The sequence below is a fragment of the Numida meleagris genome, chromosome 2 (genome assembly GCF_002078875.1).
Source record: "Numida meleagris isolate 19003 breed g44 Domestic line chromosome 2, NumMel1.0, whole genome shotgun sequence".
Lineage (NCBI taxonomy): Eukaryota > Metazoa > Chordata > Aves > Galliformes > Numididae > Numida > Numida meleagris.
Window position 1 is genome coordinate 76553941 of NC_034410.1, and position 22342 is coordinate 76576282.

General features: G+C 40.2%; 1 protein-coding gene across 2 annotated transcripts; it reads left to right on the forward strand.

Moving 5' to 3' along the window:
- On the forward strand, positions 293-22342 carry CMBL (carboxymethylenebutenolidase homolog). Of its 2 annotated transcripts, none has more exons than XM_021388928.1 (7): positions 293-440; positions 15374-15542; positions 18092-18319; positions 19099-19206; positions 20162-20304; positions 21277-21368; positions 22090-22342. In XM_021388928.1, the coding sequence occupies exons 3-7, from the start codon at positions 18105-18107 to the stop codon at positions 22267-22269; spliced, it is 738 nt and encodes a 245-aa protein (XP_021244603.1). In that variant the 5' UTR covers positions 293-440; positions 15374-15542; positions 18092-18104; the 3' UTR covers positions 22270-22342. The 2 variants fall into 2 exon arrangements, with proteins under 2 accessions (XP_021244603.1, XP_021244604.1); XM_021388929.1 differs by having other exon boundaries at positions 15379-15542.

The following is a 22342-nucleotide window of genomic DNA, read 5'->3' on the forward strand; positions in this document are numbered from 1 at the left end:
TGATTAGCTTATCTTCTGTACACAACAAAATCAAATCATCTTGGGACATCATTAAAACTTGATAAGCCAGTGAGTCGGAAGAAGCATGCTTGTGATTGTGCCCTGAAGGCATTCTGTTTGTACTTGCTCATTGTGAGTGTGAGCTTTCTTCTCATACAAACAAACGTAAGTAGTGGTATACTGAGCTACTGAAGGGAATTGTAACCGTGTTAAACGGAATTAGTTCCAGTAGCTGAGTTTGTCTTATAATACTCTGTTATATAGACTTGTTTGGCCAAGTAGTGCAAAATCACTTTAAAATGACTCAGCAAACTGAAACACAGTTGAGGGAGGATAGACCTTAGGCAACCCAGATACATTTGTTTGATGAAGCAGCTTTGAAAGAACAGCAACCAGTAAACCCAAAGCTCTTCCACACAGCATCACCAGCACTATGAAAGGTAGGAGGAACCTCTGCTACAGCTGGCTCTTCTGCAAACCGTTCTTCCCAGCTTCACCTCTGATGTTCTTACCATGTGGGTATAAGAGCTCACCGGGTGCAGAGTTGGGGAGGTGCTACCTTGTTACCGTGCCATAGGGGAAGCAGGAAAAGGGCTGGTGAGGTGTTTCTGAGCAATGGGAAAAATAAATAGAGGGATGAAGGAGACTGCCCTGAGAAAAAATGAGAGCTGTTTGTTAAAGAGTCTGTTTCTGTGTTGATACTGTGTTGATACTGTAGCCTCAGGCTCACCACTAGGCAGGATAACAGCCTAGATGTTGCACAGTGGTCCCAGAATTTAAAGAAAATAGATCAGACTGTTAGCCTAAATGGAGTCTTACCAAAATTGTTTTACTGTTTTGTTTTGTTTTTAGAAGGGGGCTATGTGATAGCTTAACTCCTGTAGCTGGAGAGGGTGAATCAAGACAATGGAAATGTCAGATTTGGACTGTGAATACATCATGTGTGGTCTTGATGAAAGTGTGCTGAAGTTTCTAAAGCTGTGAGACTCTGCAGTATTGTACAGAGAGAAATTGTTTGAATAAAGGCAAGGCATACAGTATTGTAAAGTCATGACAAAATTCACAGCTCATAAAGCTTTGAAAGAAAAGTCAAAGAAAGATGGCAATGCAATTGATTTTTTAGGTGGAGATCAAGACAGTACTTGATAGCACAGAATCACAGAACGCTTCGAGTTGGAAGGGACCTCTGGAGACCATCTAGTCCAGCCCCACTGACAAAGCAGGTTCCCTACAGCAGGTTGCACAGGAAAACATCCAGGAGAATTTTGAATATCTGCAGAGAAGGAGACTTCACAGACTCTCTGGGGAGCCTGTTCCATACTCATCAGGCTATAGACACCTTTTAACTATCTTATATACAGTTTCAGGAAGAACAGATCTCAACTACAAACACAAAGAGCTGACCTAAACTGCAGATAAAGTCAGCTTCCCTGACCAACAACCTCCTTCTCCTTAGATTTGTGGTGGTAGAAATACATATGGAAAATCATAATTCAGTTAATAAACAATGTCAATAATTCTGCATTCCTAAATTTGTATTTAAATGCATTTTTCTTAGCAGTACCAGATAAATTCTACATTGAGTGTGTTGTGAAGGAAACTTTTTTTTGTGGTCTAATCAGTATATCTATAAATCCCTTTTGTGAACTGTTCTTATGTACTTTTAAAATCTACATCAATTTCAGTTTAATTAACATTTCATAGCATAGCTTCACTCTTCTCAAAGGAATGTTAAGCATTTTGGCATGTTTCCAGTGGTAGAAACAAAGAATTTTGTCCTGTGAATAGAGCATAACTGATGTAAAGAACAGGATTTGAGGTAATTAGTTTTGATGTTCACTGTGCTTTCCTCATTTGTTCTTAACACTATTTTTATTATGCTAAATAGATTTGTAACAGAGGAATTGAAGAGAGGAGGGAACACTGGAAGCATATTAAAGGTCTTAGCTGACATTTGTTTGAATTAATTAAAAAATCTAAAATGAGATACACGATTAAGATATTTTCCTAGCAAAGAATTAGACATTGAAGACTGCATTTCGTTTTTACTGCCTGCACACTGCATTACAGTGCATGCATTCACACGGGAAGGGAGATTAGGTCTTGTTAATAAACAACCAGTGCCATTTTGATTTGCTAAGAGTGGCAGCAGAATCATGATAAGCAGAGGGCAGTGAGGCCCTGGCACAGGCTGCCCAGAGAAGCTGTGGGTGCCCCATCCCTGGAGGCGCTCAAGGCCAGGTTGGATGGGGCCCTGGGCAGCCTTAGCTGGGGGGTGGTAGCTCTGCCCACGGCACGGGTTTGGGGCTGGGTGGGCTTTGAGGTCCCTTCCAACTCAAGCCATTCTATGATTCTATGCTTCTACAATTCTACAATCCTACAATTCTATGGATGCTATGAAACAGCTTCCCAAAGGGTTGTGGGCAAGAAGTACAAGTTGAGCACATCAGGGTATATGTCTGCAAACCACCCATCAGCACCGACAAAGCTGTGATTGTGATTCAGGATATATTTGGATAGCTTCAGGCTTAAAGAGGGTAGATTTAGGATGTAAGGAAAAAGTCTTTTACGGTGAGGGTGGTGAGGCACTGGAACAGGTTACCCAGAGATGCGGTGTATGCCCATCCCTGGAGACTTTCAAGATAAGGTTGGATCAGGCCCTGGGCAACCTGATCTATCTGGGGATATTCCTGTTCAGTGCAGGGGAGTTGGACTAGATGACCTCTAACGGTCCCTTCCAACTCTAAAGGACTCTATGATTCTGTGATCCTATGATTCTATATATCTTGAATACAATATTGAATGCACATATGAGTAAGTCCTATGCACACATGCCTTATTAAATACAGTCCTTTTCAGCCTTCCAAATCTTCCATGCTCATCTTTGGTGCTCTACAGGAGTTAAATTCTAAAATGCAGCAGCGTCTTGCAATAACTGAGTATACTACAAGCTTCCCTGCTTGCAGTGTACAATACATTCATGTGGGGTTGGGACTGGCCTCCAGCTCCAAAGAGCAAGGCTCTACTGAAGTGTGTAGCCATTAGTTCTGTAAGATATTTCCTTTAGTGGTTCCAGCCTTTGGAGCGTAACAGAAGTGAGATTTCAGTGGACAGTTTCCATGTGACTAAGATCTCTTTGTGGAGCTGAAAGGAGCTGAAAAACAAAAGAAAACAAGAGAACATGCTTTCAACAGACTTTGGTTTGCCTTAGGCAAAGCTGATGCAACCATTTCATCATGATCCTTGAGGTACATACTGTGTTTCTGAGCAGGGAAGGGAGCCAAAGACACTTAGTAAGTGAAAGATAACTGTGGTTTCCCAAGGATCCCATTGCTACCCTGTGGTCTGGGCTTGGCAGAACACACAGAAGTATCTGAGGGTGATCCAGTGATGCCAGAGTCCCTGCTTGTTTCCTTCTGCATGCCAAGACTGTGCAATCCCCTGGTGACTGTACCTTCCCGATTCTGCTGCTGGTCGTGCAACACATCTCAGCTGAGGTCCTGAGTCAGAGCTTGGCTTCCCTCATGGTGCAGGAACTATGTAGCACCGAGTGGACTCTTACTGTACTTCTCTTTTTTCAGTCACCAAATGACGTCTGCAGTAAAATACCCAGTCCATCATTATTTTTTAACTCATAAGTAAGGCTCATGATGTGCTCTGTAGTAAACAACTATTTTCTGTAAATGCTTTTCTTTTAATGGAGTCCATTAATGATTAATTTGTATGAAATGCTATAATGCAAAATCTAATGTTTTATGCAAAATGATAAATTTTAATCAGGATCTTGTTTTATCATTTCACATGGAAACACTGACAAATCATATATAGGTGCTTATAAATGTTTTCTAAAGCGTATAAGTGTGTAGAATAATTAACATGGTATTTAAATGTGATTTTCTCAGGAAAAAGAAATCAAAATAATATTATGACAGAGTAGAAGTATCTCATTGTATAAAAGACAAAAAAGTCATAGAATTTGAAGAAGTTATTTAATTTTGATTTTGTTTGTGTATGTTTGTATGTGCAGAGCTATCTGTCCAGACTTCTTTGCAGGAAAAGATGCTTGGAAGCCTTCTGATGATTGGTCCAAGTTTGGTGATTGGCTGAAAACTCGAGATGCCAGAAAAATAAACAGGTTAAGATGTCAGGGAGGTGGATATCACATTGCCTCACATTATCTCATTGCCCACTACTGTCAAATATTGCTTTTTCTTCCTTTTCTTTTCTTTTTTTTTCTTTTTCTTTCTTTTGCTTTAAGAATGGATGCAGTTAAACTACTGATGAAGGTGGACTTTTTAATGATTTCTCAAGAGTGGATGGAATCCATGACCTTTTATTTGGCTTTGAAGTGGGTTCAAGAACAACTGTCTCAACAGTGGCTCTTTGAAAACTTATGTCATATGATGTTGATATCATAGACTACTAATTGCTTCTCCTGCCTCAAAAACCGTGGTTTACAATGGCGAGTGACACAAGAAGTGAGAAAGCATAATTCTTTCTTTTGAGTTGTACAAAATGTAACTGATACTCTAAGGTGTTGTGTGAAAAGAAGATGAGAGTAATTGATTCCAGCTCTGAACGGTGTTCATGGACCCAGGCAGCTGACATCTGGGTCACCTGTTGTCAGCATCTCTTATCTCACATTGCTCCTGCAACAGAGGCAGGGCAGGCCTCTCAGAACTGACTTGGGCAGGTCTGAAGTCAAGCTGGGAATGTGAATCTGGAAGCAGGAGCAGGTTCAGAGGCGTTAACCACTCCAGGGACAACCAGGCAGGTCCATAGCGATGTGGCAGGGCTGAAAATAAGCTGGAAGGACAGCCTGTGGGTTTGTTACCCAGCCTTGGCCTGGCACAGGCATGGCTGCAGCACAGGGAAAGCTGTAGCTCAGGCAAGGCCAAGTGTCAGAGCCTCAGCTGAAAAGCAGGTCCCATGGCAGACAGGGTCTGAGGCCAGCCCATAGTGCTGCCCAGGAGCCTGTCCCCTTGGTCACTGAGGGACTGGAACAGCCCACAGCTGTGCTCCCTCCAGGTCAGCCCTCAGCACTGCCAGCAAGCCCCTCAGGGGAGAGAGGGTACGTGTTCAGGTCCTCGACTGCAGATTTGGCATGCAGTCCTCTTTTCACTGTGAGGAGCTTTTAAGACTATGTTCACTGTAATTTGAGTCCATGGTGCATTGATCAACTTGAAAAAATGCTAACTTTGGGCAATACGTAGGAAGAGTCCTCTGCTAGTGCCTTAGAGTCAAACTCTTGGCCAAGGGAAAGGTACAAGGCTGTGCACACACAGAGACTATTTGTCATTGCAGTTAGTGGGATCAAGGATATCTTCAATAGCTCCTGAAGTCGTTATCTTGGTATCACTGCTGAAGAAACACTATTAGTTCCAGTTCTGTCCAGCTGAAACAGCTAAAATAGGCAAGTACTAACCGCTGCTCTTCATTGAAAAGGTTTTGCCACTGTTTATACACCAGGTATGGTCTACTGAACCCAGGCTGCTATAGGACGTTGAGGTCCTTTCCTAAGCAAAGGTGTTTTTGTCTCTGCAACTTGGACAAGAATCTTTAAACCCTTAAACCCTGGTGAAGGCATAGTGCCCCACAGTCACTTGGGTGTTCCTATAGGAGATGACTCACATCCTCAGCGAAGAAGTTTGCACTGGGACCACTGCAAAACAGAAGCCAGTGCATAACACTTGAAGTAGTCCTTGAGGAACACAGCATAAGCAGTTGTCTGTACCTGCCCCGGCTCCTGTTAGCTTGGAATTTAACCTGCTCTTTGATTTTAACTTGTTAGTGTTAGCATGTGAAGTGTCCTGTTATCATGATCTTCTGAAGAGATCAGGCCTATTCCTCTCACATGTTCAGCACTGTCCAAACATTTCACAGAATCACAGAATCGCAGAATTGCAGGGTTTAGAAGGGATCTCAAGAGATGATTGAGTCCAACCCCCCTACTAAAGCAGGTACCCTACAACAGGTTGCACAGGTAGGTGTTCAGATGGGTCTTGAATATCTCTGTAGAAGGAAACTCCACAACCTCTCTGGGCAGCCTGTTCCAATGCTCCATCACCCTTACTGTAAAGAAGTTCTTCCGCATGCTATTACGGAACTTCCTATGTACAAGTTTTAGGCCACTGCTCCTTGTCCTATTGCTACACACCCCCAAGAAGAGCCTGGCCTCATTCATTTGCCTCTCACCTTCCTTTAGATATTTATAAACATTGATCAGATCCCTTCTCAGTCTTCTTTTCCCTAGGCTGAACAGTCCCAGGTTGCTCAGCCTTTCCTCATAAGGGAGATACTCCAGGGCCTTTATCATCTGCGTGTCCCTCTGCTGGACTCTTTCCAGATCCCTGTCTTTTTTGAACTGAGGAGCCCAGAACTGGACACAGTAGTCTAAATGTGGCCTCATCAGGGCAGAGTAGACGGGGAGGATCTCTTTTTAATGCACCCCAGGATACCATTGCCCTACTTGGCCACAAGGGCACACTGCTACCTCATGGTCAACCTGTTGTCCACCAGGACTCCCAGCTCATTCTCTGCAGAGCTCCTCTCCAGTAGGTCATCCCCTATCCAGGTCATTGATGGAGATGTTGAACAAGACCAGACCCAGCACTAATGTCTGGGGAACACCGCTAGTTACAGGCCTCCAACCAAACTCTGCACCACTGATGACAATCCACTGAGCTCTGTCAGTCAGCCAGTTCTCAGTCCAACTTACCATCTATTCATCTATCCCACACTTTCTAAGTCTCATCACAAGGATGTTGTGGGAGATGATGTCAAATGCCTTGCTGAAATCAAGGTACACAACATCCACTGCTCTCCTCCCATCTACTCAGCTAGTGATGGAAGGCTACCAGGTTGGTAAAGCATGATTTCACCTTGGTGAATCCATGTTGACTACTCCTGATAGCCTTCTTCTTTTCCAGTTGCTTGGAAAGGATATCCAGAACAAGTTGTTCCATCACCTTTCCAGGGATGGAGGTGAGGCTGACTGTAGTTTCCCAGTTCCTCCTTCTTGCCCTTTCTGAAGACTAGAGTGACATTGGCTATCAAAAACCTTCTGTCTCTAGCAGAGATATTCTGCTGCCTTAATAACACAGAAGGGAAGACATTGGCAAGACTGTACTGTGAAGGGGCCAAACTAATTAAGAGAACAAGCTAATTGACTTAGTGGGAGAGCAAAGCTCTTTTTTAATCTGTTAGGAGTAGATATATTGAAAGTTGCTGGGTTTAGGTATTTAGTGAGAAGGTTATGGGAGGCATAACTGAATCATATCCAGAGAGCTCCTGTCTCAGAGAGGTCAGTTGTCGTGCAAACTTCTTAGTTTGGAATCTGTACCCACTCTGCTGCAGTGGGAAGGAAGGGTTGGACTTTGCCTGGCATTTCTTACTGGCAGTTCACATGTTTCAAATGTCAGCTCCAGTCAACAAAAATTTTTGGCTTTTAATTTGTATGTATGTGTTGGCAGATAAAGTGGTATTTGCAAGGCCAATGTATCATGATCGTAAACAAATTGCATGCCCAGGGGAAAGGGGCTGAAAATAGTCTTGAGGTGATATAAAACACTTCTCTGATACCTCTCTCCCACCAGTACTTTCTTTTTACTCTGCCTGCATGTTAAAACCTACTTCATGGGTAAATGCTTTCAGAGTACAGTGTCTGGGCAAGGTGTATTTCAAAAGACACCGTGAATTCTCAAAGCATCTTCCATATCTGTTATATTGACTTTCCTGCAGCAAATATATCAGATGCTAACATACAGTTACTGTCAACATTTTAACTTTCTAATAAGTAGTGTTCACTAGAGAGACTTTTATTACTTTTTCTTTCTGCATGTATAAAACAAAAAATCATTCAGCTCTTCAGAGAATTTCAAGCTTTTTTACCACTTAGGAAAGTATTTAATAAATCATCCATTCCATCCATTTATGTTTCCTTCGGTGTATGTTTTCCATGTTGTGTTTTTATTGAATTCCATTCATTTTTTTCTCTATTGGATGATTTCAAGTTAGCAACCCATAAAATTTACCTGAAGTAATGATTTATTTAAAGCGTATGAAAGAAAATATGGTTGCAGCATGATATGGGGACACATATGCATCTTTTCATGTTTTCCTGTGCTGGTTTTACTATGAGTGATTAATTTGCCCTTGTTTATATGTTTCAGAGAAGCTGATGCTGTCCTGAGGTGTCTAAAGGATCAGTGTGGTGCAAAGAAATTAGGGATTGGGTTTTTTTTTTTTTTTGCTGGGATGGTGTTTCTGTCCATCACATTGACAATGACATACCCCAAACTAAAGGCTGGTGTATCTCTCTATTGTAGGTAAATGCAAGGATGTAATTCAAGCAGGCACACGTACATATATGTACTGTGTAGCTTCCGTATTTGATCTATCATTATTTCTTCTAGTTAGATTCTCAGTTGATGATGAGAGATATTTCCAGTAAAGTAGGAAGACTATTATGCAAAGAAGATGGCAATAAGGAAATTTGTTCCTAGTTTCAGAATGAATCATAGGAGCTGCGTCTTTATTTCAGATTTGGACACACATACATGCCCTTGGGTCATCTTCCCAACTCAGCTCCCTTTTCCTGTTTCCTAATGTTTTGCAACTACAGAGCTAGGATGTCACCCTCATGCAGACAGCATTATTTTTTGATCCAGTTACTCTGTACAGCTAGATTGTGGTTACTGAACATCAGCTTTCCTTTTACGCTCCTCTCAAGAAGCTAAAATAGTTAAGCTGTTCTTTGCTGCTGTACTCAGAATGTAAATTTTGGTCTGCTTGTTAAAGAATTGACTTTCCCCATCAATTCAAAAGAACTCAACATTCAGATATTCAGTTGGCAGCTTAAGAAACCGACTTAAACAAAGTTTTAATCTGGGGGGGTGTCCTCCTAGAAGCCATATTTACAGTAGCTTGACAAAAAGCTGACGTTTATGGCTACATACTGCATGAGACATGCAAACTTTTCGTTGCATTAACAGACTGCTGCACTTGAATCTGAATTTTGCCTTAAAAGTTAATTGAATATTTATTTTTTTTAATACTTTCTAAGACTAATCAAGGATTCTGATGGTGTATCCAATCTGCTGAACCCTATGTTTTTCATTTTCACTGAAAAAGATTACTTCATTCCCCTTCATCAAGTATGCTGACAACTTCTGTCTTCTTTCATTTGTGTGCTTAAATTTCCCTCCTGAATTATGAGTTAGCGCTCAGATTCATAGTAATACTTGAATATTAAAAAAAAAAAAGCAGAAAAATGGAGCTAAACATAGAAGAACGAATGTAACCTAGGATAAGAATGACTTCTTTTCTTAAGTCTCTTTTTTTGCCAAAGTATTGCCAGCAATTCAGGTAGCAAAGCTGTATAAAAATCCTGTTGCTGTGTACTGAGGGAGCAATTCTGTGCTGGATGACTTTTTTTTCTATTGGTCTAAGCATGGTTATTTTTTCAGACTTCACAGTGAAGAAAATGTGTAGAAGTGGGAAGTTAATTGAGTGAATAAAGTCAAGAATGAGATGAGGAACAGTTTTGGTTTTTTTTTTTTTTTATTGCAGCTAACTCTGTTCTAGTCAATATGCTGGAGACATGATACTTAAAGAATGAAAAACTGTGTTTGTTTTTTTTTTTCTGTGGTCCTTTGTCTCATCCAGCACTCACAAATTCTGTTCACTTTGCAATTTTTTTTCTTTTGTCAAGTTTGTGTGCTTAATAGAGTGATGGACTTGTAGATGAAAGAAGCCATCCTAAGAGTAGTATTATGAAATATAACACAAAGGAGAGAATTAATTAGGGTTGCTGAGGAAACTTTTGGTCTGGGATTTATGAGCACTTAGTCATTCCATTTTCCAACATTACTAGGTATTTTCTGTGAAGTCTTAATGAGTGTCCATACAGTGATGAATAATATGCCTTACTTGTAGACGTCTCCACATATCCTGTGAGCTAAGATCACCACGCAGAATGAATTTCTTGAGAGTCGTACTTGTTCATGAGCATATTTATCTACATGTTCATAAAAGGATTTCTTATGTCACCCATACAAGTCCAAGTTTATAACTGGAGATCTGGTCTACAGGAATTGCAACTTGAATTACTCACATTTGCATGCATAGTCCAAAGTAGAGAAAGATTTTTTATGTAAACTGACTTATGTTCATGATTGATCAGCTGTACACCAAAATAAATTTCAGAAATCTCAGTGAGGTCAAAATGTACATGGTTTTCACAGTGCTACTTACAGTTAGAGGTGACACAGAAATGGGTAAAGCAGATAGAGGCAGACACTTTTCAGTGGTATTCAGTGAAAGGAGAAGAGGTAACCAGGTCAAACTAGAAAACAAGAAATTCCGATAACACGAAAGAAAATTTTTTTACTGTGAAGGTGGTCTAATATTGGAATGTTAGAGTGGTGGTGAAACTTTAATTCTTGGAGATACTCCACCTGGACCTTGAGCAACCCACTGCAATTGACTCTTAAGGGTTAGACTAGACAGTCCCCAGAGGTCCCTCAATAATTCTACAGCTATATAAAACTTGGAAGTGACACAATCCTTATCTTCAACTATTCTTTTTAAAATTTGAAAAAAAAAAATCAAAAAGCCATCTTGCCATCATTTAGGTCATTCTAAATAGTACATAAAAATTTTCTTTGAATTTTTTGGGCACATACACTTATAGAATGTGTATTATAAGCCAATTCGCATTCACTGTGATGCTTTTAATTCCGTTTTAGTGTATTTAGTGTTGTGATATGTTTCATATGTACTTTTCTTGTATCCATATCTTTGCAGGTTGTTGTATCTGCCTTTATATTCTAACAGATTTTCTAGACCATCAGTGCAAGTGTTTTTTCTTAATGTAATTTTACTTTTTGTTATGCCTATAGGGAACCTGGTTATTAGTTTCTAGCCTGATTATAAATCAGGCTTCAGTGAAGAATAACCTAAGGCCTGGCAGCATGGAATATAGCAATATTAATGTAAATCTGTCTGTGGTCTATATTACACGTCTCCCTGCTGGAGCAGGAGCTAAAGCAAAACAGTAAAGTTGATTATCCGATTAAAACCTGATCAAACTTACAGTTTTGTACATCACAGAAGAGGAGAAATCAATCCTAAGGATAAAACTTATATTGAGGAAGGCAGAAAGGATATGATCAACTGGCTGAATAAATATATTTAACAGAATAGCAAGCAACTAATTTGTAGCATAATCATGTAATACAGCGTGGAGATTTTCAACAGCACATTTTAGAAAATTAGAAATTATATTATTTAGAAAATAGAAATTAAAGAAAAAAGCAAACAATATTTTAGACTTTTTTCAGTAGATTGTAACTCATAATTTCACATTGTATTCTTTTGAGGCTGTTTTAGATGTCACCTAGCAGCACTGTGTCTTAATATGCTGTAAATTTTTCTCCAGTTCTTTGTTGTTCAGCTTAATGCTTGAAACAAGTTACAGTAATGGTTGAATAAAGTGTTTGTATGCTATGGCCACTGTTCATCTATGTCCCATGTAAATCACAGGCCCAGAATTTATTGATTTTTCAGTGGAGTTCATTTTGAGACACTAGGCTTGTTTGACTGGTACCTCAGTGACAGATATGTATTTAACAAGTGACACAACTGTGAGTATCTTGTTTCAAAATCTGAGGACTGGGGTTATTCGGATGAGGTACAGCTTAGTCACATTACCTCTGGTCCTGTAAAAGTCATCAGACAATTTCCTGACCTGTTTAGGAATTAAAAAGTATTATACAAAGTACAAACACCGCATTACTGTGTGTCTTACAAACCCCAACTGCTGCTTAAAGAAGGAATGTTCAATGTTTTTGCATAATGGATCTTGTTACGTAATATTCCCTTAATACAACAAAAATCCCTGCATTGCAGCAGCTCAGGATTGCACCTACCTCAGCACCCAGCCTCCAGCAGTGCCTGCTCAGGGAATTTTCCCTCTTGCTCCACGTCCTGGCAAGCAGCAATGCAGGGGCTTCCTGAGCTGAATTTTGCCATTGGGCCATTGTGTTGAACGACTGCTGAGTGACTTACCCTCTGTGAATTTGCCAATCCTTTTTGAAACCTGCTTATAACGTTGACCTCTAGCGCAACCCATGATGGGGACTTCCGCAGCTTAATTATACCTTGTGGGGAAAGAGGCATGTGTTCATTAGCTTGAAGCCAGATGCCTAAGAACTTCACCGGATACTGTCTCTTTTCACCTTCCCAGTGCTATTAATTAAAATTGCTGTGCGATTTAAGAGGAAGAGAATGCAATTTAGGAAAGCTTTAATTTTTATAATGTCAATCTCTCATATTAAACGTATCAGCAGAGAAATATACATTGTAGTGCGTCTCACTTAAAAAGAAAGTCAACAATATTCATCTACCTGGACCTCTACAAAGCCTTTGACAGGGTCCCTCACCACGTCCTTCTCTCCAGATTGGAGAGGTATGGATTTCAAGGATGGACTGTTCAGTGGATTAAGAACTGGTTTGCTGGTCACAGCCAAAGCGTTGTGACTAATGGTTCTATGTCAGGGTGGAAGCTGGTCATGAGTGGTGTCCCCCAAAGGCTCAGTCTGGGGACCAGTGCTCTTCAACATCTTTATCAATGACATAGACAATGGAATTGAGTGCACCCTCAGCAAGTTTGCAGATGACACCAAGCTGAGCCGTGCAGTCGATACATTGGAGGGAAGGGAAGCCATCCAGAGGGGCCTGGACAGGCTGAAGAAGTGGGACCATGAGAACCTAATGAGGTTCAACAAGGCCAAATGCAAGGTGCTGCACTTGGGCCGGGGCAATCCCAGGTATTTATACAACCTGGGGGAAGAAGCACTTGAAAGCAGCTCTGTGGAGAAGGACTTGGGGGTCCTGGTGGACGAGAAGCTGGACATGAGCCAGAAGTGTGCGCTGGCAGCCCAGAAGGCCAACTATGTTCTGGGCTGCATTAAAAGAGGAGTGGCCAGCAGGGAGAGGGAGGTCTCCCTCTACTCAGCTCTTGTGAGGCCCCATCTGGAGTACTGCGTCCAGGCCTGGGGCTCCCAGCACAAGAAAGACGCAGAGCTCTTGGAACAAGTTCAGAGGATGGCCATCAAGATGATCAGAGGGCTGGAGCACCTCTCCTATGAAGAAAGGTTGAGGGAACTGGGCTTGTTTAGTCAGGAGAAGAGAAGGCTCCGGGGAGACCTCATTGTGGCCTTCCAGTACTTGAAGGGAGAGTATAAACAGGAGGGGGGATGGTTGTTCGTGAGGGTGGATAGTGATAGAACAAGGGGGAATGGATTTATACTGAGACAGGGGAGGTTTAGGTTAGATTTTAGGAGGAAGTTTTTCACTCAAAGGGTGGTGACATGCTGGAACAGGTTGCCCGTGGAGATTGTGGATGCCCCGTCCCTGGAGGTATCCAAGGCCAGGCTGGATGTGGCTCTGGGCAGCCTGGGCTAGTGGTTGGCGACCCTGCATTTAGCAGGGGGGTTGAAACTCGATGATCTTTGAGGTCCTTTTCAACCCAGGCCATTCTATGATTCTATGATTCTATGAATATTAATTAACCATCTCTCAGTGGGTTTTCAATTTCTTGTTTTCATGAACATTTTCCCCCGTTACTTGTTGTCAGTGACCTTCCATCTTTCCCAAAGGGAAGACTGTTGAGTTGGCCTTGAGTCTTCAAGGAGAACACTAATTTTGGCCTACAATTGCCACTTAAGCGTTTTGATTGATAAGATACCATCTGTATGTAATATATTAATAACATATCATTTTTCCAGGCCAAGAATGGATAACAGCAGTTTACTGTGTCTTAATTACCCCAGTGCAAAAACGGAGTAACTCCAAATTCAGTGGACTTCCATTAACATTACAAGATTATCTATTGTGTAAGAGGATGATCAGGTTGTGTATTTAGAGAACTGCAGTCATTCATAAATATTGACTTGTGAAGTAAAACTAATACAGTGACTAAGCTGTAGGGAAAAAAACCTGAGACACAGTCTTTGTTGGAAGTTGAGAGTGTAAATGCAAGTCACTACAAGTACAGCCAAATCTTCATGATAAAACTGCAGCTCACAGGAATTTCAAGATCCAGAAATGATAAGTGTACAATATAGTACAAAATGCAACCGATTGCACAAACAGAGATTATGAGCTGTACATAAAAAAAATAAAAATAGAATGGATTGTCCAGCAAGGAACTCAGAACCAACAAGAAATCAAAATAAAACCCATTAAAATTCTAAGGTTTGGTGTTAATATTAAGGTAATGGAGAATATTCTTATGCATAGAGTTTCCACATGCACAGTGCTGTAGTTTAGGGGCTAAGCAGCTCCAGTGGAGAGGAGGTTCTGTAAAACATTGCTCCAATGGCTCTTCTAGGAATGATTTCAACCGCCCGTTTCCCTCACATTTATTTTGCTACTGTTCTTCGAAGTAGCTGGGGATAATCCAACACTATGTGCTGTATAACTCTATGTGGGGACACCCCCTCAAAGGAGACTTCCCAAATAATTGGTTTTTGAATCTTATGACTTCATTGTAGAATTCTTTGGTAGTTTTCTTTTTTTCTTCATTTAACTTCATTTTAAGAACTGTAAACAAATAATAGTGATAAAATTATTTAGAACATGGAAAAACAGCTTATGCATATATAAATAATAATATAAGAAGATAATAATAATAAAGAAGATCAGAAAATTCCACTTTCTCACAAAGGTGTACAAGGATGGGGAATGGGGGCACTTTATTTCAAAAGGAAAAGAAAATATTATAATAAGTCCAGTGATATGATAAGAATGTGTCATCATTTTAAACATTTAGTATAATGATACGTAGAACAATCTACAAAAGTGTAATCTTTTTACATTTTACTTGTTCTCATGCTTTTCCAAGGCTGTGCTCTGTCTTGTACAGAATGATTTGGATGATTTTGTAATGATTTCTCTGTGTCACTGCCTCACCCTGCTGATGATTTAGCATTTATCTGTCACCGACACATACATAATCTGAGGGACCTCACCCTGCTGGTGACTTAGTATTTCTCTATCACCAATGAATAAATAAACTGAGGGAATAAAAATGTCAGCATAATATTTGTATGTTATACTAGCCCAATCTTTAAAAACAAAGGAATGCCCTTAAAGAAAAAAAAAAGTCTAAATGGATTGCTCAGGTAAGTAAACACATTTCCTAAGTTTGAAAGTCCTCCCATTCTTAATGCCATTTGGTACAAGCTACAAGGAACTTTTCATATTCAGATATAGCATGACTTGCCTCATTAGCACCTCCTGCTTGTCCTTACAATAAAATGAAAGGCCTTAAAAAAGTGAACTTTTGACTTTATGACTCTGTGTTAAGTGCAGATAAAGGCAGTGACTGACGTAACTCCTGTCTGAAGAAACCTGATCTTGCCTCTCACTCCCTCCACTCTGAGTTAGCACTTTCCCCGCGCTCCCATCCAGTGCCTGCCGTCCCTGCTGTGCTCTGCAACTTGGCTCTGCCACCTCATACCTTGGTTGTGCTACAGGTAAGCATGGCTGGTTGTTATTTTCTTTAACTTTCACTCTTTTCCTCATGAGAATCATAAAGCCAGTGCACACTGAGGGCAGACTTATCATGTCTGGGGAACCTGCATGTTATCCACATGCATTTGCACAGAGTTCACGCTCACTGAAATGCCACCAGGGTGCTACTTCTTCCCTAACTGATCCAGACAGTGGTTCAGAAGGGCATTGCTTTCCATCTCAAGGCAGTGAAGACCATTCAGACTCAGGACAGCCTCTTGAAAGCCGGAGAGCCGCGCAGCACTACCTTTATATTTTTCTAGCTATAGGTTCAGGTTGCTGAGAACTGAAGTTGCTGTTTGGCCTTCAAGTGCTCATGCGCCTGGAAGTGGAGATGGGGGAGCAGAAAGAGCACAGTGATGGCAGTGGGCTCACAGCTCCTCCCACACTGCCTCTGTTGGATATGAAGCAGGGGTATTTGTTTTTAAGAAACGTTTCAGTAGCATCTTAGAAATGGAAAAAGACTATACTTGTATATAGCACCTACTGCAGCAAGTGTAGAAACACTGATCAGTTTGGATTATGTTACAAAGCTCACAAGTCTACACAGCTGATGCACCATAGGATCCTCCATAGCACTGCACAGACTTGTGCTTGGAGCTCTTCTACCCATCTGCCACATCCGCACTCTTAAATATTTAATATTTTACATTTTGCATTAAATTCCATCAGACAACTTCATAAAAAATGTATGCAATTAAAGCCTTTCAGGATATACTGAACTGCAGGGCATAGCACTTGCAATTCTGAAGTTCCAAAATGTGTTTCTTTAATATTCAATTGATCTTGTTTTGTTTTCTGATTTTAGTCTAATCAAAAGGAAACAGTTTGTGGGAGGAAAAATACTTATCAACACTTTTCTACTGCATGTTTATAATGTGTTTTGGCTTATAATCCTGTCTATTAATTCATTTTTTTTCCTGGCAAACTTATTTTAAATTAGGATCTGTGTACATGCGAATACGATGCATGTGAAAAAAAAACACCAAACACCTCTGGGTGGGTGTGGCTTAGACTTGCACTCACCTGTGCTGAGGGCTAATGCAGCTTTCAAACAGGATACAAGTTATCTTGACATTTTCATCTGTGAAAATGAAGTCTCATTGAGGCGTGCTAACTCATCTGAGATTTCTGGATTTCTGAAAATGCTGGATCACTGCGCAGATCTGGCTGAAAAGTTGGTTGGTTGTTGGCAGCTGTTGCTTTCGTGCCACAGCGATTGAAGTCACGCTAGTTCAGGGAGAGGTCGGTAACCTGCTTTTCCCCATTTCTCTCTGTGAGCATATTTGGCACAGTCAAGAACGACAATTCTTGTTTCTGTACCAAGTAGAGTTTTCTTACACAGCGCTCACAGGCTTTGCATCTTGCCTGTGGAGAGTTTAGGCAAAGCTTAGTCTACATTCTTGAACCATTTGGAGATGCTCTTTGCATACTCAGGCAAATTATTTCAGTCATGGTGCAGCAATATGGAGTTAGTTCACCCAGTTAGTTAAGCTAAGGTCAGTGTTGTAAAATCATTAACTTGTGGCAAAAGAAGCTACACAAACGTTAATTTCTGTTGGTGTTTTTTGACCTTTGTGAATTACTTGTTTATTTGCATCTAAGCAATAGCTAGCAAAAATTTAACAGTAAAAATTTAACCATATCCTTACTGTTCCTTCGTTTGTAAAATATTTGGCTCAATTTCAGGAATTTTTCCTTACATTCAGATTTCTTTCTTCCTACCTTGGAGTTCAAATTAATTCCTTTTTTAATACTAACTAAATATGATTTTATACGCTGGCTACAAGTGATTCAGTATATTTTTATTGGCAAACTCCTTAAGTATCCTTCTTCAAAATCTGCAACATCTGAGGCTAAAGCTGGTTTAGAGAAAGGATTTCTTGACCCTGAAAAGGTCTGCTATGGAAAAATGAGTTGTCAAGAGGAAAATACTGCATTTAATATAAATCTAATTCTGTTTTTCAACACACTAGTTTTTTTTTTTAATTTTTTTTGCTTTTTTTTTTTTTAAAAAAAAAAGCTAAGTCCTGTTTTAAGCCTTTACAGTGTATGATAAAGAACATATGAATTCCTGGCAAGGACATACACATGATGCAGGGTAAAAGATTTGGCTTCATCACTGTTCGGGTTATTTGTGACAGTTGCCTGCCTGGTTCCCCTTTACTTTTACTGCATTATTGTAGGGCACACAACTTCTAGCTATGTACCAGGTCCCCGTGGAAGAACTGATAACATAAGCAACTCTAACGTAGGGCACACAACTTCTAGCTATGTACCAGGTCCCCGTGGAAGAACTGATAACATAAGCAACTCTAACGACATTATTATTATGAAAAATGACCCAATTTGCTGCTTGACTCATATTGCATTTTAGATCTGACTGCAATGACTATGTTCACAATATTAGTGAAGTGATTCAAAAATTCACCAGTCTATGACACCGGTGTATTTGGTCTTTTCAGTGTGCTATGCTATGATATTCACCCCTGCGTGCTCTCTTGCTTTCCAGGGCGGCATTCCAGATGGCAAACGAGTTAAGGCCCTGCCCGTGTGATATTGGAGACAAGTTTGATTATGGCGGCTGTGGGCAAGAAGTACAAGTTGAGCATATCAAGGCGTATGTCTCCAAACCCTCCGCCAGCACAGACAAAGCTGTGATCGTGATTCATGACATATTTGGATGGCAACTCCCAAACACAAGATACATAGCCGATATGCTAACAGCCAATGGATACGTGTAAGAAATCCTACACTTTGCGAAATGTGTTTTTAATAAGGAAGTTAAATTACATTTCCATTTCCTTTTCTTTATAAGCCGTGCAAACATGAACAGTTTTATAGGTTTCACTTAAAGAGTCTCCTGTTTGTTAAAGCAGTGTAAGAACATTGTTGAGCAGTCCCACCATAATGAAACAGTATGCAAGTACTGAATAGAAGAGGAAAAAACAAGAAAAGCCTTATTTTGCATCTTTAACTGGGTGACTGAAATGCCCGTGTGAGGCTGACAGTCTGCTTCATAGCATGCTTGCAAGTTTGCTGTTATGGCAAAAATTTCAGGGAAGCTGAAAGTGATTCCATGGAAACGAAGTGTACAAGCTCTTACCAGACAAAGAAACAAGGTCTCAGATATGTGAAAAGCATGTTGAATATCATCTTCCCTGTATTATTGTGTTATCATTCCTTTTGCCCCTAATGCATCGACCATGTAAACTGCAGGCTTTCTCTCTCTTTTTTTCTTTTCTAATTTGGTAGGAAACTACTAAGGATTTTCAATTGCAATTAAAAATGTGTCAAACTAATTAATGGATTTTAGCAGGGCAAAATGTGTCGGCAAGTTATGCTGTCTCTGTTTATTAGACATAGAAAAATAATGAAGGTTCTTTGCGTAATGTTTTGATGGATTTTAAATTCTACGTGTTTTCAACAAAACAAATTTGTGGTAGTACACACAGACTTCCCTTTAATCCTTTCTTAATGTTATGTCAAGGGCATAAAATGTTTTCATTTTTCCTACAGAGCCATCTGCCCAGATTTTTTTGTGGGACAAGAAGCGTGGAAACCTTCAAATGACTGGGCTTCCTTCAACGATTGGCTGAAAACGCGAGATGCCGGCAAAATAGACAAGTACAACAGTTGTTCATTGTTCAGCTTGTGGACGTGCTTATTTAGTAGGAATTTTTGCCTCAGTAAAGATGCAAGATTGGGTCCTAAATTATTATTGTGTCAAATACAGCTGGATGTCCAGAAACAAAAATTTCATGCAGTTCAAGTGTCGAGCTTATGGTTATCAGAGGAGTGCTTTTTGGAAGAAAGTAGATATTTGAACAAGAGTAAAAGTGACCATGATTTACTTGTACACAGAGTAGAAGGAAGATTAATGACTCAAAAGGAAAGAACAGACAAAAGCTAGGGGATTCATCAGGCTTCTTCTACTTCCATTTGGTTCAGTTCCTACCAGCAAGCACAACCTCCATGGGCTTCAGTCAAGGTGCAGTCACCTACCACAATTTAATTAGGGAACATTAGTCCTGCTCCCCATCAGATCCCAGCTACTTCACAGCATACTACTTGGCCATTTTTCTAGTTACATTTTTAACATTTTTATCTGACATCTCTTAACTGTGTTATATTATTTTATTTATGTTAGGCTATAGGACAAATATTGCCACTTGTGAAATTAATTGGTTTGCTATTTGTAAAATTCCCTCAGGTTCTAATTACAGTGCTCTGGGAAGAGTGAATTTACATATTTTCTCCTTTGTTTTCTCACCTACAGTTTGTCCTATAATTCAGAAATGAGTAATTGTAGTGTTGTGGGACCTCAGATAGCACAAAGCACTCACACAGCCATTCACTCCCAAGCAGGACAAGGGAGAGAATAGGAGGAAAAATGTGAGAAAGCTCATGGGCAGTTTAACAAGCGAAAGAAAGAGAAAGAGAAAAAGCACAAGTGAGGCAAAAGCAGTCACCCATCTCCTCCCACAGGCAGTGGATGCCCAGCAGCCTCTAGGCAGTAGCCATTGCGGAAGCCAAGGGAGCAGAGCTCAAGCCTTAATTCTTTTTCATGTATGTTTTTTAGAGAAGTTGATGTTGTCCTTAAGTATCTAAAGGAACATTGTGGTGCAAAGAACGTTGGTGTAATTGGGTTCTGCTGGGGTGGAGCAGCAGTACAACACCTGATGCTGAAAAACCCTCATTTAAAGACAGGAGTGTCTCTCTATGGTAAGTGTCAGATGGCTGTTGTGTTGTGGGAGGACACAAGCAGTGCAGGAAGCTGTTCTGTAGGAGCACTCCTGTAACAAAACTCAGTATGACAGCTTACTGAAGAAGATATGTGATTACAAAATATCATTATGTAATTTGACTACTTAAATTGAAAATGGGGCAAACCAGTAATGATTCTTCCCTGAACTTTTCAGACAGAGCTGGTCTTTCTGTCTTAATGGCAACCCAAACCACACGAAGTTCTCAAGACAAAAGAGACTTTCAAACAAAGTGTGTTTGATTCCTTTATAATCTGATCCGCTCTAACTTACTGTCAACGATTTATGGGCAGGTTCGGCCCGGTTCTGTGACTAATGGGGTGGGGGACTCACGGACCCACGCCCCGGGAAAGGGAAAAGGGAAGAAAGGTAGGGAGATGGGCCTGAAAACAAAACAGCGGCAAGGATCTGAGGAGAAACAAAATAATATACTAAATAAGATATCAGAATGCAAAATCACACACTATAATACAATATAATTACAATTTAAGCTAATAAATCCAATACAATGAGAGAGAGTGTCCAAAATTAAAGTAGGCCTTACTCTAATACTGATGGTGAGATGGCTGGGGAGAGAGATGCTGCTGGGATGAGAGACAGGACGAGAAGAGAGCGGGTCTCGTGATCTGCGAACAGTTTTGTCTTTCCCTCTGAACAGAAATGGTAACGGAGCAGCAAAGTCCCCTGGGAAATGTAGTTCTTCTGAGGACCAGGTATCCAGAACTATCCACGATCCACGGAGCTGGAGTGTTAACTCTTTAACTCCCAGCGCACTACATGATGTTATGATGTGGAATACCAATAACCACAAATCATAAAACCATAACACTTACTTACTGTAATGTATTTTATTTTGACTGGATAGCTTTAGTAGTGGTTTAACCTCTTTAACTAGCATGAGTCACTTCAGATGCCTTTTCTTTTCCCGTAGGAGTGATCAAGTTATTTGATGACAGATGCAGTTTGCTTCACCCAACCTTCTTCATTTTTGCTGAAAAAGATGACATCGTCCCTCTGGAGCAAGTGAGTTTCCCATTGGAGATATTTGTCTCTTCACACGTGTTGTGCTTGTTTTGTAATTTGATATTTACTTAAGAGAAACCAAAAGATGAATTTGTGCTTTTTTCCCCTTTTTACTGTAGCTCTACACAAATTTATGTTGCTTATCTTCAACCCAAAAAGTTTTACAGTGCCACTAAAAATGTTTTCTGCTTCTCTTGCAAAATATGGACATTTTATATGTGAGAATTGCTAGTCCTGCAGAGTTTCTGCTTTCTGGTACACTTGTCAGAAGTCTTCCTGGGGAGGAAGGGTGGAGAATGTCTGGAGAAAAAAGATGATCTACAAAGGGGACCAAACAGGAGGGCGTGTTTTCTTTGAGTGGTGTTTTCCTGGCAAAAATCCCAGTAACTTTGATCTGCCAGTTTTGCATCTGTTCCTCTCCTCACTCAATTTCAAATGGATTCAAAATATTGCTAGGTTTTATTTCTTGGAGCCTATTGACAGTTACTTGTAGCAATGACTGCATGTTATCGTTCACATAACAATGAACAGTAAGTGCTTCTATTTTTACAGGTATTACTAGAGCAACTTATACACTTTTTTTGCAGTTTTGTACAATCGCATGCTTTCATGGATGAAAAGAAAAAAAAAAAAAAACTCTAGTTAAAAACCTATTAAAAAAAGGGCTGTAAATACCTAACATTCTAACTCAGTGTTCAAGATGGTACCTTCTCTGTTACAGGTTACTGTGCTGGAGCAGAAGCTTAAACAAAGCGCTAAAGTTGACTATGAAGTTAAAATTTACCCTGGACAGACTCATGGTTTTGTGCACCGCAAAAGGGAAGACATCAATCCTCAGGATAAACCTTTTATTGAGGAAGGAAGAGAGGATATGATCAACTGGCTGAATAAATACATGTAGCAGAAAGCAAGTGCCCATAAAACAAACCAGTGGCTTATGAAATCTGAAAATAATAAAGATTATATTGATTAAA